The sequence below is a fragment of the Prionailurus viverrinus genome, chromosome B1 (genome assembly GCF_022837055.1).
Source record: "Prionailurus viverrinus isolate Anna chromosome B1, UM_Priviv_1.0, whole genome shotgun sequence".
Lineage (NCBI taxonomy): Eukaryota > Metazoa > Chordata > Mammalia > Carnivora > Felidae > Prionailurus > Prionailurus viverrinus.
This window is the reverse complement of record NC_062564.1, coordinates 123,710,759-123,724,709: the sequence shown is the minus strand read 5'-3', so window position 1 is coordinate 123,724,709 and position 13,951 is coordinate 123,710,759. Positions and strand designations below refer to the sequence as shown.

The 13,951-nt window shown below is 34.3% G+C and overlaps 1 protein-coding gene across 5 annotated transcripts in view; it reads left to right on the top strand.

Annotated features, from left to right (window-relative positions):
* Positions 1-13,951, top strand: part of RAP1GDS1 (Rap1 GTPase-GDP dissociation stimulator 1) — a 174,858-nt gene that overhangs the window by 135,161 nt on the left and 25,746 nt on the right. For all 5 annotated transcript variants that reach the window (XM_047856128.1, XM_047856127.1, XM_047856126.1 and 2 more), the window contains 3 exons: positions 5,019-5,144; positions 12,871-13,014; positions 13,460-13,591. In XM_047856128.1, coding sequence (XP_047712084.1) covers positions 5,019-5,144; positions 12,871-13,014; positions 13,460-13,591 — 402 coding nt within the window. The remainder of the gene's footprint in view (positions 1-5,018; positions 5,145-12,870; positions 13,015-13,459; positions 13,592-13,951) is intronic.

Below are 13,951 nucleotides of genomic sequence, written 5' to 3'. Positions count from 1 at the left end.
CTTTCTGTTAATGATATTAGTCTTATGAAGAAGTGGTCCTGTAGTGCCCTGCAGTTCAGTGTCCCCTGTTCCCCAGGGCCTGCACTTCAGGGACCATCTCTTATGTGTGTTGCATGTGCTCTGCTGTTGAGTCTTGGCCTCTTTTTCCTTCATTCTAATTATCTACAGAGTCTCTCTATTGTATGCAGTAAAGTGTGTGGTGGTCAGCTTACGAAACACCTGCCCCTGCTGGGACTGAGGTCCTGCAAAATGAGCAGGTCAGGAGATATGTTATTGCGAGGGTTTGTACTGGTTTTCTGGGTAGGGAGTGGATAGCACTGGGACTGAGGTGAGCATGACTGGGAAAGGTGGATCTTGACCAACGTGTTGGGGAGGGAGATTTGATGCAAGCAAGTTAGGTAAGGAGTGTGGAAGCCTCACTGGTTCCCACAGGTGGCTATTGTTTTTGCTGTAGAGGAAATGGTACCTGCCAGCTTCTTTATTCCTGGAAGGGGTCTCTCCATAATCTTTGTCTCTCCTAGCTGTGCTCTGAGATGAGCAAATTACTCTCTCCTCACCTGCCCCCATCCTCCCACCCCCTATTCGCCCCCGGGGTTTTCCAAACTGCTTGTTCTACACTGTATCTGCACAAGCTGTCATGCTATCTCTTTAAGGGCAGGAACTCTGCTTCCTGATACCTTCTGGGTTCTCCCAGAGTGGAGCCTCCTTATTTTTAAAGTTCTAGGCTTTAAGTCATGCTGGTTTCAAGAACTCATGAAATTTGGCCGCTTTCACTTTCAAAGGTAAATATTAGAGACCCATCCTCCCTGTTTGTTGTGGAAGATTTGTTTTCTGCCCTTCTCTGTACTACCAGCTTCCTCCCCACCATATATGGCCACAATTTGTTTCCCTCCCAGGTTTGTTTCCCTCCAAGACCACATCTTTGCATCTTCACCCTTCCTACCTTCTTTGATGTGGCCTCTTCCCTGTCTTTAGTTATAGAGTTTGTTCTCCCAGTCTTCAGGTCATTTTCCTGGGTTATTTATGCTGATATGGGTGTTATCTAGTTGTATCCATGGGACAAGGCAAACTTAGAGCCCTGCTACTCTACCATCTTCCCAGCCAACTTAAATCCTAATCTTTAATGAATATGCAGACAATGAGAGAGATGAGGATAGCTTCTAACATGAAAGATAATGAAATAAATAGAAAAAAAGCATTGTAGAGAAAATAGAAACTGTACAGGGTAAGGAAAAAAACAGTATCTTCAGATAAGTTAGAAAAACCTACTGTGAGCATGAAACTATAGTGGGATGCTATTTTTAAGAAAGAGGAACAGAACGAAAAAGGCTGAATGTTAAAAGCACAATAGCTAAAATGAAAGACAAATGTTTGGAGAAATAGTTGCAGAAGTAAAGCAAAAAACAAGAAGATGGAAAATACAAAAAAATATAGAGAGAATTGGGCCAAGAGTTTTAGAAAGAGTTAAACAGGAGGAAATCGCCAAATAACTCCCATATCACAGAACTAATGTACATAATTTTCTATGATTAGAAGGGTCTGTCAAATGCCTAGCCTAATGGATAAAAATAGACCCATATCATGGCCCATCAATGTGAAATTTTAAAATGGGACAGGGGCACCTGGGTGACTCAGTCGGTTAAGCAGCCAACTCTTGATTTCGATTCAGGTCATGATTTCACAATTCGTGATCAAGCTTCACACTGGGCTTCATGCTGACAACACAGAGCCCGCTTAGGATCCTATCTGTCTCTGCCTCTCCCCTATTGATTCTCATTCTCTCTCTCTCTCTCTCTCTCTCTCTCCGTCTCTTTCTCTCAAAGATAAATAAACTTTAAAATGGGGCAAAGAACATCTTACAAGCTTAGAAAAAAGTTACATACAGAAGACTGTAAATCAGTTGACATCAGATATCTCAAAACACTGGCCATCAGAAGAAAATAGAGTACTGCCTTCAAATTTTGAGGGGAAATTAGTTCCAATATAGAATTCTATACCCAATCAAACTGTCAATCAAGTGTGAAGTTATAATAAAGACATTATCAAACATGAACATCTCAGAAAATCAGTATCCTACATACTTTTCCTCTGGAAGCCACTGAAAATGTCTTCCACCAAAAGAAGGGGTTTAAATTAACAAAGAAGACTACATAGGAATCAGAAAACAAGGGATCCAACAAGAAAACAAAAATTCCTAGTAGTGTGGTGACAGGAGAGCCCTAAATGGCCTGTTTTCAAAGAGCAACCAGTCCAGATTGGAACAAGTCAAAAGGCTAGACTCAAGATTGGGGTAATTCTTGGAGGAGATGAAATTGATTAAATACTTAAATAAGCTTAGTAAGAGAATATCAGATAACTGATGGGGAATTTGGAGTTTAATTAATGATAAGTACTAGACAACGGATGGAAAGTTTGGAGTTGAATTAATGATAACTACATAGAAAACTAAGCAAATGAAAAAAATAATCCCAAGGGAAGTAAAAGTAATTCTAGGGAAAATAAAATACTATGAGAAATACTTGGAGGAATAGAATATGGATAGCAAAAAAGAACACTAACACTATCATTTTTAAAAAGAGTGAGAGCACATAACTAGATAAATATTAATGTCTTTCTGATTCACCCCTGATTTTATGTTTCTGAAATTCTTCTCATTTGAAGTATTGTCTGAAGCAAAGGAGCAACCAACAGTGTTCAGGACTTAAGTCATCCCTATTTATATCAAAGTTACTTTTTAGATTAAGGCTGCTCACATTTATAGAATATGATCTCTGAGGGCTTAGGTAGCTTATTGGAAAAGACAATCCATACTCCACTCCTACTTCTTTTTTATGGCATTAAGGAATCATTCACGTTTTGGAGTGGATTTTCATCATTTTGGCATCGATCTGGTGTCAAAAGCAGTGTAACAAGAGAACAAATCAAAACTGTTAAGCCATATTAAGATTTGTTTTTCTCCTTTCTTTTAAAATTTGAATTTGCAAACTTTTTTTATTTGGTATCAATGGATATTTACCTGAAACTAGAGAGTAGAACCTCACTCCTGTATTTATTTAACTGTTCATTCAGTCTCACATTCATTCAATCAAGTGTTCTTAGGTACTGGGCATTATACTGTATACGGTGTTTGTGGTTGTTAATCTGCACTGTCCCTGCCCTCAAGGAGCTTATTATTATACTTTAGCTTATACTCAAGGGCGAGATGGAAATTTATTTTTTATTTATTTTTATTTTTTAAAGTTTATTTATTTGGCGGGGGGTGGCAAAGAGAGAGGGGGAGAGAGAAAATTCCAAGCAGACTCCATGCTATCAGCATGTCATGAACCATGAGATCATGACAGCCAAAATCAAGTCGTAAGTTTAACCAACTGAGTCACCCAGGAGCCATGGAAATTTGTTTTTTAAACAAATTTACAAACAAGCATATAATTATAAATTGTCATAATTTCTTGTATCAGAAAGTAATGGAATAAGGTGAGGGACTAATTTAAATTAGAGGCATAAACTCTGGGTGGGATAAAGCATTTTCAGACAGTCAAGATTTCAAAATATTTACCTCCTATATATATTATTATAGTAGTTCTCTTAGGAAGCTGCTAGAGGATGCTTCTATCAAATCAAAACAAGTGAAAGCAAAAGGATGTAGGTAACAGAGGAGAAGAACGTATCAAGATAATGATAAAAAATAAATTCTAGGATGTCAGCTGTGCCCCCAAAACAGAAGCAAATCTATATTGGATTTGGTCAGAATTCTCTGAAAATGCTGGATAAATTATTGGGAACTCTGAAGCAGCAAAGCAAATTAAGAAGATAATTGGAAAGAAATGGAATGGATTACTGTTGTATTTTGGGGGTAGATTGGTAGACTTTGGTAATTCATTGGATGTAGAATTAAATGAGAACAAGTGAGCAATGACTCCTAGATTTCTGCCTGCATAGATGGATAGATAAACTGTTCATTTACCAAGTAAAGGAAGTCTAGAAGAAGACAGATTTCAGGTAATACCAGAAGTCCTTTTTAAACATGGAGTTTGGATGCTACAGGGGGGAGTATTCAAATGGAGATGTCAAGTGACCAGTTAAATAAATAGCTTGAGGCACAGAAGAGGGCTAGAGATGTGACTGTATAACTATCAACATAGAGGAGCAGTTTTGATGCTATGGAAGGGAATTAGATTTTCTGAGATGAGAGTAACAACCAAAATAAGGTAAGAAAGAAAAGGATCAAGTCCCAAGGAAATGGAATTTATAGAGTCTGGTGGAAAAGGAGGAGCAAGTTTGAAACTACAGAGGGTGGATGTAGGCCAAAACTAGTTTGAAGTGGGTTTAAGAATGCATGTGAGTTGAGAAAGTAGAGACAGTGTATGTAGACAGTGCTATCAAGGAACTTGTTTGTGAAAGTGAACAGAGATTGGATGGTAGTTGAAGAACAGTGAAGTAGAAGAAAGTTGTTTTTAATATTGCTTTTTTTGTATAAGAAATATTAGAGCATATTTAATTGCAGATGATGAGGCTATAGAGTGAAGAGAGATTGAAGATGCTAAAGAGGCAAGCAGGACTGAGACCCCAAGCACATGTGAAGCATTGACCTTTAATAGTAGGCATATCATTCCAGTGCAAGAGCATACCACTTTAATGATCTGAGGGTAATAATAAGTCACCTTTACTTCAGCCATGTAAAAATGCAGTCTATTAAGAGTAATTTTTCTTCTTTGGCTAAAAGCCTTGAAACTATGAATTTATAACTTAGTAATTTAATTGTTGCTATGGTTACACCTATATGTTATGCTGGTGAACATTTTTTTACAGCCTTGAATAAAACTGGGTTAGAACGTTTTCTTTAATGCCATTTTTCCTTTTCAAGAGCATTTAAACTGTATCTGATAGTTCCTGTATTTGAAAAGTATTTGTATTTATCAGTAATGGTACAAAATGAGCATGTATTGAAAGTAATAGAATACAGTTACTGTGTTTAAATTTTATTTGCTTACTCTATATGTCCCTCTCCTTTTTTGCAGAGTCAAGTAAAGAACAGTTTGCCAGTACAAACATTGCTGAAGAACTGGTAAAACTCTTCAAGAAACAAATAGAACATGATAAAAGGGAAATGATTTTTGAAGTCCTTGCTCCATTGGCAGAAAATGGTGAGAAATTAAATGCACCTCTTGATTATTTATCATGTATGCTTTCCATTCTTCCTGATATTATTGAATTGCCAGATATTTAACTCAAAGCCTTTCTTTGCTTTATTAATGATGTGTTAAGTTTTATTTTGGGTGTCCATAACTTTAGCTACATTATCTACTCGATTACTGTATCTACATTGGCCAAAGCTACTTACCAAGTTCCTTTGATTTTAAAGTCTTGCCAAACATCGTTCTGTAGGTTACACATTTTTGTGCCCATCTGGAAAAGGCACCAGAGAGGCTGAACTCCACTTATGTAACCTTGCAGGGCAAAGGGACAGTGTAGACACTGGTAAACTATTCCCATCTTTGCATTAAAAAATCTTAAGGGATACACCATTGGAATAAGAGTGAACCAGAGTAAACAAAACATCCCATATAATTTTTCAGATACAGTGTCTAGCACATAATCAGAGAGGACCAGGTACATGAGGAGACAAGATATTGTAAGCAAGAACCAGCCCAAAGAACAGGCAACCACAGCAAATCTCCAGATATTGAAATTATTAGACAGTGATTCACAGGTATGCTTATTATGTTCAGAGAGTTAAAGGCAAGCTTGAAACATTTAGAAGGAAACTAAAAACTATAAAAGGTAACATAGCAGACTTGAAAAAGAAACAATTAGAAATTCCTGAATTGGAACAATACAGCCCCAAATAAGAACCTAATGGATGCGTTTAACAGCAGATTAAATATAGTTGTTTTAGAGAACCAGTGAACTGGAAGATAGACTGGAAGGAAATCCACAATGAAGTATAAAGAGAAAATAATCAGCATACATAAAAAAGAGAATAAGAAGTACAGAGGATACAGTGAGAAGGTCTCATATACATTGTGTGGAGTTCCAGAAAGTGCAGGGGGGGAAGCAGAGGCAATATATTTTTTTTTAATTTTGGCATAGAATTTACCAGAAATTGTGAAAGATAACAAAGATTCAAAAACTCAAATGAATCTAAAACCTGATAAAAAGAAATCTACATTTTTTTTATACTGAAACTACAGGAAACTAACGACAAATATCTTAAAAGTAGCCAGGAAAATAATAGATTATCCTAAAAGAGGTGATAGTTTGACTGATTGTTAATCTTCCAGCACAACAATGAAAGTCAGATGACAATGAAACATCTTCTATGTGATGAAAAAATAAATAAATAAATAAATGCCAACCTAGAATTCTAAACCCAATGAAGGCATCCTTCAAAACTAAAGGCAAAATAAAGATATTTTCAGAGTAAAAACTGAGAAAGTTCACCACTGACTTTTAAGGTGATTACTAAAATAATTTTTAAAAACAACATGTAACTGCCAAACTAATGGACGGATTTATGGGAAGATTTTTTTAATCTTTATTAAAAAAAATTTTTTTTTAATCTTTATTTATTTTTTGAGAGAGAGACAGAGTGTGAGCAGGGGGGGAGCTGAGGGGAGGGAGACACAGAATCTGAAGCAGGCTCCAGGCTCTGAGCTATCAGCACAGAGCCCTACACAGGGCTTGAACTCCCGAACCGTGAGATCATGACCTGAGCCGAAGCCAGATGCGTAATTGACTGAATCACCCAGGCACCCTGGAAAGATTGTTTCTTTAAATACACCTTCAATCAATACACCTTCAATAACAGAAAAGAGGAGAGAAAAAGGAACATAGAACAGGAGTTACAAATACAGCATAAAAAATAGATTTAAGACACAGTATTACAGTAATTACATTAAATATACTTGACCTAAATGCTTTAATTAAAAGACCAGTTGTCAGCTGAATTTTAACAATCAACTATACTTTTGGGATGCCTTGGTGGTTCAGTCAGTGGAGCATCCAACTCTTGATTTCAGCTCAAGTTATGATCTAACGGTTTGCGGGTTCAAGCTTGTGTCGGGTTCTGCACTGGCAGCACGAAGCCTGTTTGGGATTCTCTTTATTTCCTTCTCTCTCTGCCTCTCCCCTACTTGCTCTTTCTCTCTCTCAAATAAATAAATAAAACTTTTTTTTAATTAAAAAAATTTTTTTTAAAAAATCAACTATACTTTTTAAAACAAACAACCCACTTGTTAAATATAAGGAGATTTAAAAGATTTAGAATAAAAGGATTTAAAAAATCATTCAAACTTAAAGAAGACTGAGATAGTAATATTTAATCTTAAATAGAATTTAAGATTAAAAGACTCAATAGAGATAAGGTGACCTATGGTGATGAAAGTTTAATTCAACTGTGAGCTATAATAAATATACATTACCCCAAAACATATGAAGGCAAAATACTCAGAACTATGAAGAGAAATAGAAAAATTCATAAATATCATGGGAGCTTTTAATGCCTCTGAGTAATTTATACTACAAGCAGATTAAGAAAAACAACAAGGATATAGAAAATGTGAACAACATGGTTAAGAAAATTGATTTAATGGATGTATTACAGAGTACTGCACCCAGCTGCAGGGCCCTTTCTTTTCAAATACACATGAAATATATAAAACATGCATAGTTATGAAAAAGTTTTAACAAATTTCAAAGGATTGCAACCTTATGGAGTATATTCTCTGACTTAAGTGAATTGTCTAATAATAAAAAGATAACTAGGAAATCCATTTATACTTACATATTTAACAATATACTTCGAATACCTCAGAGGTCAAAGAAGAATCGTGTTGGAAATTAGAAAATTTTCTAATAATGAAAGCAATGCTATATTTTAAATCTTATGTAGGTAAAGTCATACTTGGAAAGAAATCTGAAGAGCTGAAATTAATAAAATAGAAAATTCATAATGCAATATCGGTGTATAATCACTAAAATTCAGTCTGAAAGACTAAATAAAACTGGTAAATCCCTGCTAGGATTAATCAAGGGAAAAAAAAAAGAAGAAGGAGAGAGAGCGAGAAAAGGCATAGATAACCAAAATCAAGAATGAAAAAGGAGATCTCACTATAGAGATCTTATACCAAATACCAACAGACACCATTTATGAGAATAAAGGCCAGTCTCACCATGAACATAGATCTAAAATTCCCCTTCAAATTTTAGCAAGCCAAATATAATAATATATTCAAAATTAATCATTATAGCAAAATGGATTTATTCTGAAAATACAAAGCAGTTTAATATTGAAAATGCAATGAATATAATTTGTATTAAAACTTGTTAAAAATCAAATGATCTTCAGAAAAGAAAGCATCTGATAAGATTAACTATCCATTCACGATTTTAAAAAACTCTTTGCAAGCCAGCACTAAAAGAGAGTGAGAAGGATATATATCAGAAGCCTACAGGAAGTATCATACTCAATGGTGAAACAAAAAGCATTTCCCTTGAGTTCATGAATAAGAAAAATCATTCCCACTTCTGTTTATTATTGTCTTATGGGAACTAACCAGTGCAGTAGAGAAAAGATACAGGAAAGACATCAAACAAATAAATACCATATACCTCCTTATTCATAGATGATATGGTTATATATGTCAAAAATTCAAAAGAATCTATAGGTGAGTTTTTTAATTAGGATGAGTTATGTTGGGGTGCCTGGGTGGCTCAGTTGGTTGAGCAGCCAACTTCGGCTCAGGTCATGATCTCGTGGTCCATGAGTTCGAGCCCTGGATGGGGCTCTGTGCTAACAGTTCAGAGCCTGGAGCCTGCTTCAGATTCTGTGTCTCCCTCTCTCTCTGCCCCTCCCAACTCATGCTCTGTCTCTCTGTCAAAAATAAACAAACATTAAAAAAAAAAAAAATTTAGAATGAGTTATGTTGCTAGCCAAAGCAAAACATAAGCAAACAAAAAATCAAAAACATTTTATTCCTATAAATCAGCCAAAAAATAGTTACAAAATGCATTTTTAAGAAATATATTATTTATAAAGCATAAAAAACAAAATACTTTAAGAATGGACTAATAAAAGATGTGCAGGGTCTCTTGTAGAAAACTGTAGAAAAGCATCAAGAGATGATATATTGTAAAAGTATTATATCTCCCCATATTGATCTGTAGACTCAATGGAATTCTAACCAAATCTCAGAAGACCAGGTATAGCCAAGACACTGAAAGAGAACAAAGTAGCAAAACTGGTTTTACTGCGTAACAATAATAAAACTTTATTCTGATAAAACTATAATAATTAAAAGGCAGTGTGGTATTGGTGCTAGGCTGAATGAGAAGACCAGTAGAACAGGATACCCCAGAAACAAATGGATGCATTAATAGGTGCTTATTTTATTAGGAGGAAGAAAAGTTGTCACTGCAAAACAGTGTGGAAAGAACAGTCTTTTCAATAAACAATGCTGGGAATATGGGGGGACAAATCAATTGAAGACACATATATAAACTCCCATTTCATACTGTACTAAAAAAAGGTATTCAGATAGATTATTAAGCAAAATGGAAAAGTTAAAACCAGAAAGCATACCTTAAAAAATAGAAGATAGAAGAATATCATCATGGCCTTGGAGTATAGTTTTATTAGGTCACAACAATCTCAAGCATAAAGGAAAAGATTGATAAATTTGGCCAAAACTTTCTAATAATGAAAATGAAAGACACCAAAAAAACACCGTTAAGAGTAAAAAGCAAGACAGTGTGTGAGAAGATATTTATGACACACATAATCAAAAGAGTGTGTAAATATATAAAAACTCCCACAAATCATTAAGAAAAATGTAGAAATTCCAGTGGGAAAATGCATAAAAAATTTAAATAGGCACTAGACAAAAGATAAAATCCAAATGGCTAATAAACATGAAAATATGCCTAACTCATTAATAACTGAGATACAAAATAAAATCAAAATAAAATACTACCATGTATCTACTGGAAAGTATAATAATATCAAATGTTGATGAGGTTATGGAATAGTGGAAACTCACTACATGCTGGTGGGTGTGCAATTTGGAAAACCATATCTGTTGAGTTGGAGATTGTATTCTGTGTGATCCAACAATTTTGCTCTTAAAGTGTACCCAGAAACATGCACATGTGCACCAGAAGCCATTACAGGAATGTTCTTAGCACTATTTATAATAATGAAAAATTAGAAACAACTCCTATCCATTAACAGTAGAATAAATAATGGTATATTCATATAATGGAAAAATATATACTTACAAAAAGGAATGAAGACAACTATAACCAGTAGTATAGATGAATCTTATAAACATTGAAAGGGAAAAGCCAACACTGAAAAATATGTATTGTAAGATTCCACTTATATAAAGTTCAAAAAAAGGTAAAATTAAACTGGTTTTTAGGAATGCCCATTTGATAAAACAATAAGGAAAAGTATGACTATGATTACCATAAAAATCAAGTAGTTAGAGGGCTGGAGGGAAGAATATGTGATAGGAAAAGGGAATGCACAGAGGGGCTTCTTGGGATGTTGGCAATGAATTTCTTGATCTAGGTAGTAGCTGCATGGTAATTTGCTTAATAATAATTAAGCTAATATGCATATTATGCACTTTTCTGCATTTGTGGCTTTTTTCACCATTTAGGAAAGATTTTAAAATATATATATATACCTACATAGATACATATTATATACATACATACATATGCAAATAGTAGTTATAAAGATAGATGGTCCTTAGGCAGAATGGTGTTAATAAATGGTGCTGGGCTGTCTGCTTTGGCAGACTGCCTTGCTGATCTTCCTTAATAAGGCTATTGAAGCCTCCCACATATATATGTATATGATTAAAGTCAAACTGTGAGAGGAGAGATCTATAAATTTTAATCTTGACGGATTTAAAATTTTCTAAATGCCTTCGATCTTATTCTTTAGGCAGAAAGTTGTTTTTCATCTCATTTGGTGGTTTGGCCAAATGAAATTTTTATGGTGACCTTCAGTCAATTTTATGCCATAGAATTACCTGTAACCTTTCTTGTAATATGTCAAAATAACAAAGTTTTTCTTATATGTTTTCTCCTTTACTATCTTCACTTCTATCTTATAATCGTGCAGCAAATTGAATGATACCTTTGAAAACTTGTTTCTGGACTATCCTTAGTATATCACCCTTGGTTTTCCTTATGTGCAAAGGAGACATTTAAATTGGGATTTGTATAATTCAAGGTTTTTAGGAATTTTAAGGTTTTTTTTTTTTTTAACATGGCTTTGATTCTAGTCACCACACATTTCTAGCCCTAGCATTCTGTAACCAAGGAAACGCCCTACTTTCAGCATAGCACAGTACAAGTGTACCTTTTAAAAAAATATTCCAGTTTGAATATTCTGTGTATTCTGGAGATAATATTCTAAAGATTATCAGTGATCCTGGTGTTAGGGGGAAATGAAACCTAAATTTTATATCTTAAAATTGCCCAGAAGAAAATGTCAAGTATAAAAAAGGTCTTTGTTTCTCCCAAATAATAATAACCTGAAGCTGCCATTGCTGTATATGTGCACATATACAGCTTAGGGAAACCAATGGCTAAAATAATATCCAACTGAAAAATAAAATTTAAGTTTAAAAATTTCTATGTAGCAAGTTTCTAAGGTCAGTTCATCTACATTTATTGTAAGCTGTATAAATATACCCAGAGCATTTAGGTAGACCAGTTTAGGTTAAAATACAAAGATGAAAGAGGTATGTCTACTCTAATGAGGGAGACAGATATGGATATGAATATAAAACCTGCAATTAAGTAAGTTCTATAATAAAAAAATGTTATTAGGGGTGCAAACAATTTGATAAGAGTAGAACTTACTATGAAGAGAATTTTTAACAATATAATTGGGATGTAAATTTTTCTGTTAAAATACCTTCACACTGTTGGTTATCAGAAAGCTCAAAAGTTATTTTTTTCTTTCAACTTTTATTACGGAAATTTTAAAACCTATTCAGATGTAGTGAGAATATAGTCTAATGAACCACCAAAGATCCATCACCCAAGCAAACTTGAAATTAACGAAAACCTGAAGTCCTTTTTCAAAACATGGCTTTTAAAGTTCAGAAAGTTACAGATTTATTAACTGCCTTAGAAAAATAACATCTAGGGGCACCTAGGTGTCTCAGTCTGTAGAGCGTCCGACTTGAGTTCAGGTCATGATCTCATGGTTCGTGGGTTTGAGTTCCATGTAGGGCTCTGTGCTGACAGCTCAGAGCCTGCAGCCTGCTTCAGGTTCTATGTCTCCCTCTCTCTCTTCCCCTCCCCCACTCACACTCTGTCTCTCTCAAAAAAAATAAATAAACATTTTAAAAATTAGAAAAATAACATCTATACAAGTATGAATCCAAATATATACGTATGGTATAGTTTGAAATTTACTAATAGCTCTTTACTTTTCAATAACTTTCTATTCACATGCCATTAGTGAGTATATTTTTACTTTATATAACAGCATATGTGTTTTATTTTAAACAGTGTATTTAATAGTATTACCTTTTTAAAACATGAGCATAATATCTACAATAACAGTGGAGTGCTATTACTTTCCTTCAAAGCTGAGAATCAATTTGTTTAGGTGCTGCAGACATTGCAAAAAGTGCCCTAATGTCAAGTAAAAAAGAAAATTGAAATAAAACTTTTGTGTATATAAGCTGCACTGTCAGATAGTTCCTTTTGAAACTCAAATCTTCAGACATGTATTATGTAATCATGCATTTTCTTGATTTCTTATAAGTCTTCATAATAGGTTGCTTATACCAGAACTTCTGTTTCATCTCAAGTTTTGGTTATTTTGTTCACATTATTTTTTAGATGCTATTAAACTACAGCTGGTGGAAGCAGGGCTGGTAGAATGTCTACTAGAGATTGTTCAGGAGAAAGTGGATAGTGAAAAAGAGGAGGATATTGCTGAGCTCAAAACTGCTTCAGATCTAATGGTTTTATTACTTCTTGGAGGTGAGTTATAATTTAAGTCAACCTAAGAACATGATTATTAGATTTTTTTTAATGTATTGTCTCTTTTGTGAACACTATATATATAATATATATATATTAGGCATTTTCTCATTTTCCTGCCTCATTTAATCCTGGTGTGATGATTTGAAACCTTAAACATATCATGAAGAGAACTAGAGATAGTGAACCTGGAAAAGAGGAGTTTTCACTATCTTACAATATTCAAAGAGCTGTCATAGGACAACTGTGGCACTAAAAGCTAGAGGGCTACTTGGGACTTAGACTAGAAAAATCCTAAACTCTTTTATAAAAAGAGTCATTACTTGTCCTTTTATGAAATATCATTTCTGAAGTATATAGTTATCCAGTTGGATATTCATTTAGGAATATGGATTTGTTGCTCTATATTATTTTCCTTTTATCTATTTGTTTCATTTACTTCCAGATGAATCCATGCAGAAATTATTTGAAGGAGGAAAAGGTAATGTGTTTCAAAGGGTGCTGTCCTGGATTCCATCAAATAACCACCAGCTACAGCTTGCTGGAGCACTGGCCATTGCAAATTTTGCCAGAAATGGTAAGCATCTCATATTATCCTTTTTAAATCAGATGTTCTATTTTGTTTTTGTTTTTGTTCACCATTACATGTACTAAAACGAACATTTCAGAAGTTAGTATGAAGTGTACTGCTACCTTAATTTTTTTGAGATACGAAATACTTAGTGTTTTTTTGTTTTTGTTTTTGTTTTTTTAAAGTAAGCTCTGCTTACCAACATGGGGCTTGAGCTCACTACCCCAAGATCAAAATTCACATGCTATACCAGCTGAGCCAGCCAGGCACCCCTACTTAGTGCTATTTCTAGAAAATTACATATTTTGTGCAATTTAACTAAGTCCTGGTATTTTAAAGATCATGAATAGTGATTGTAAAGTCCTT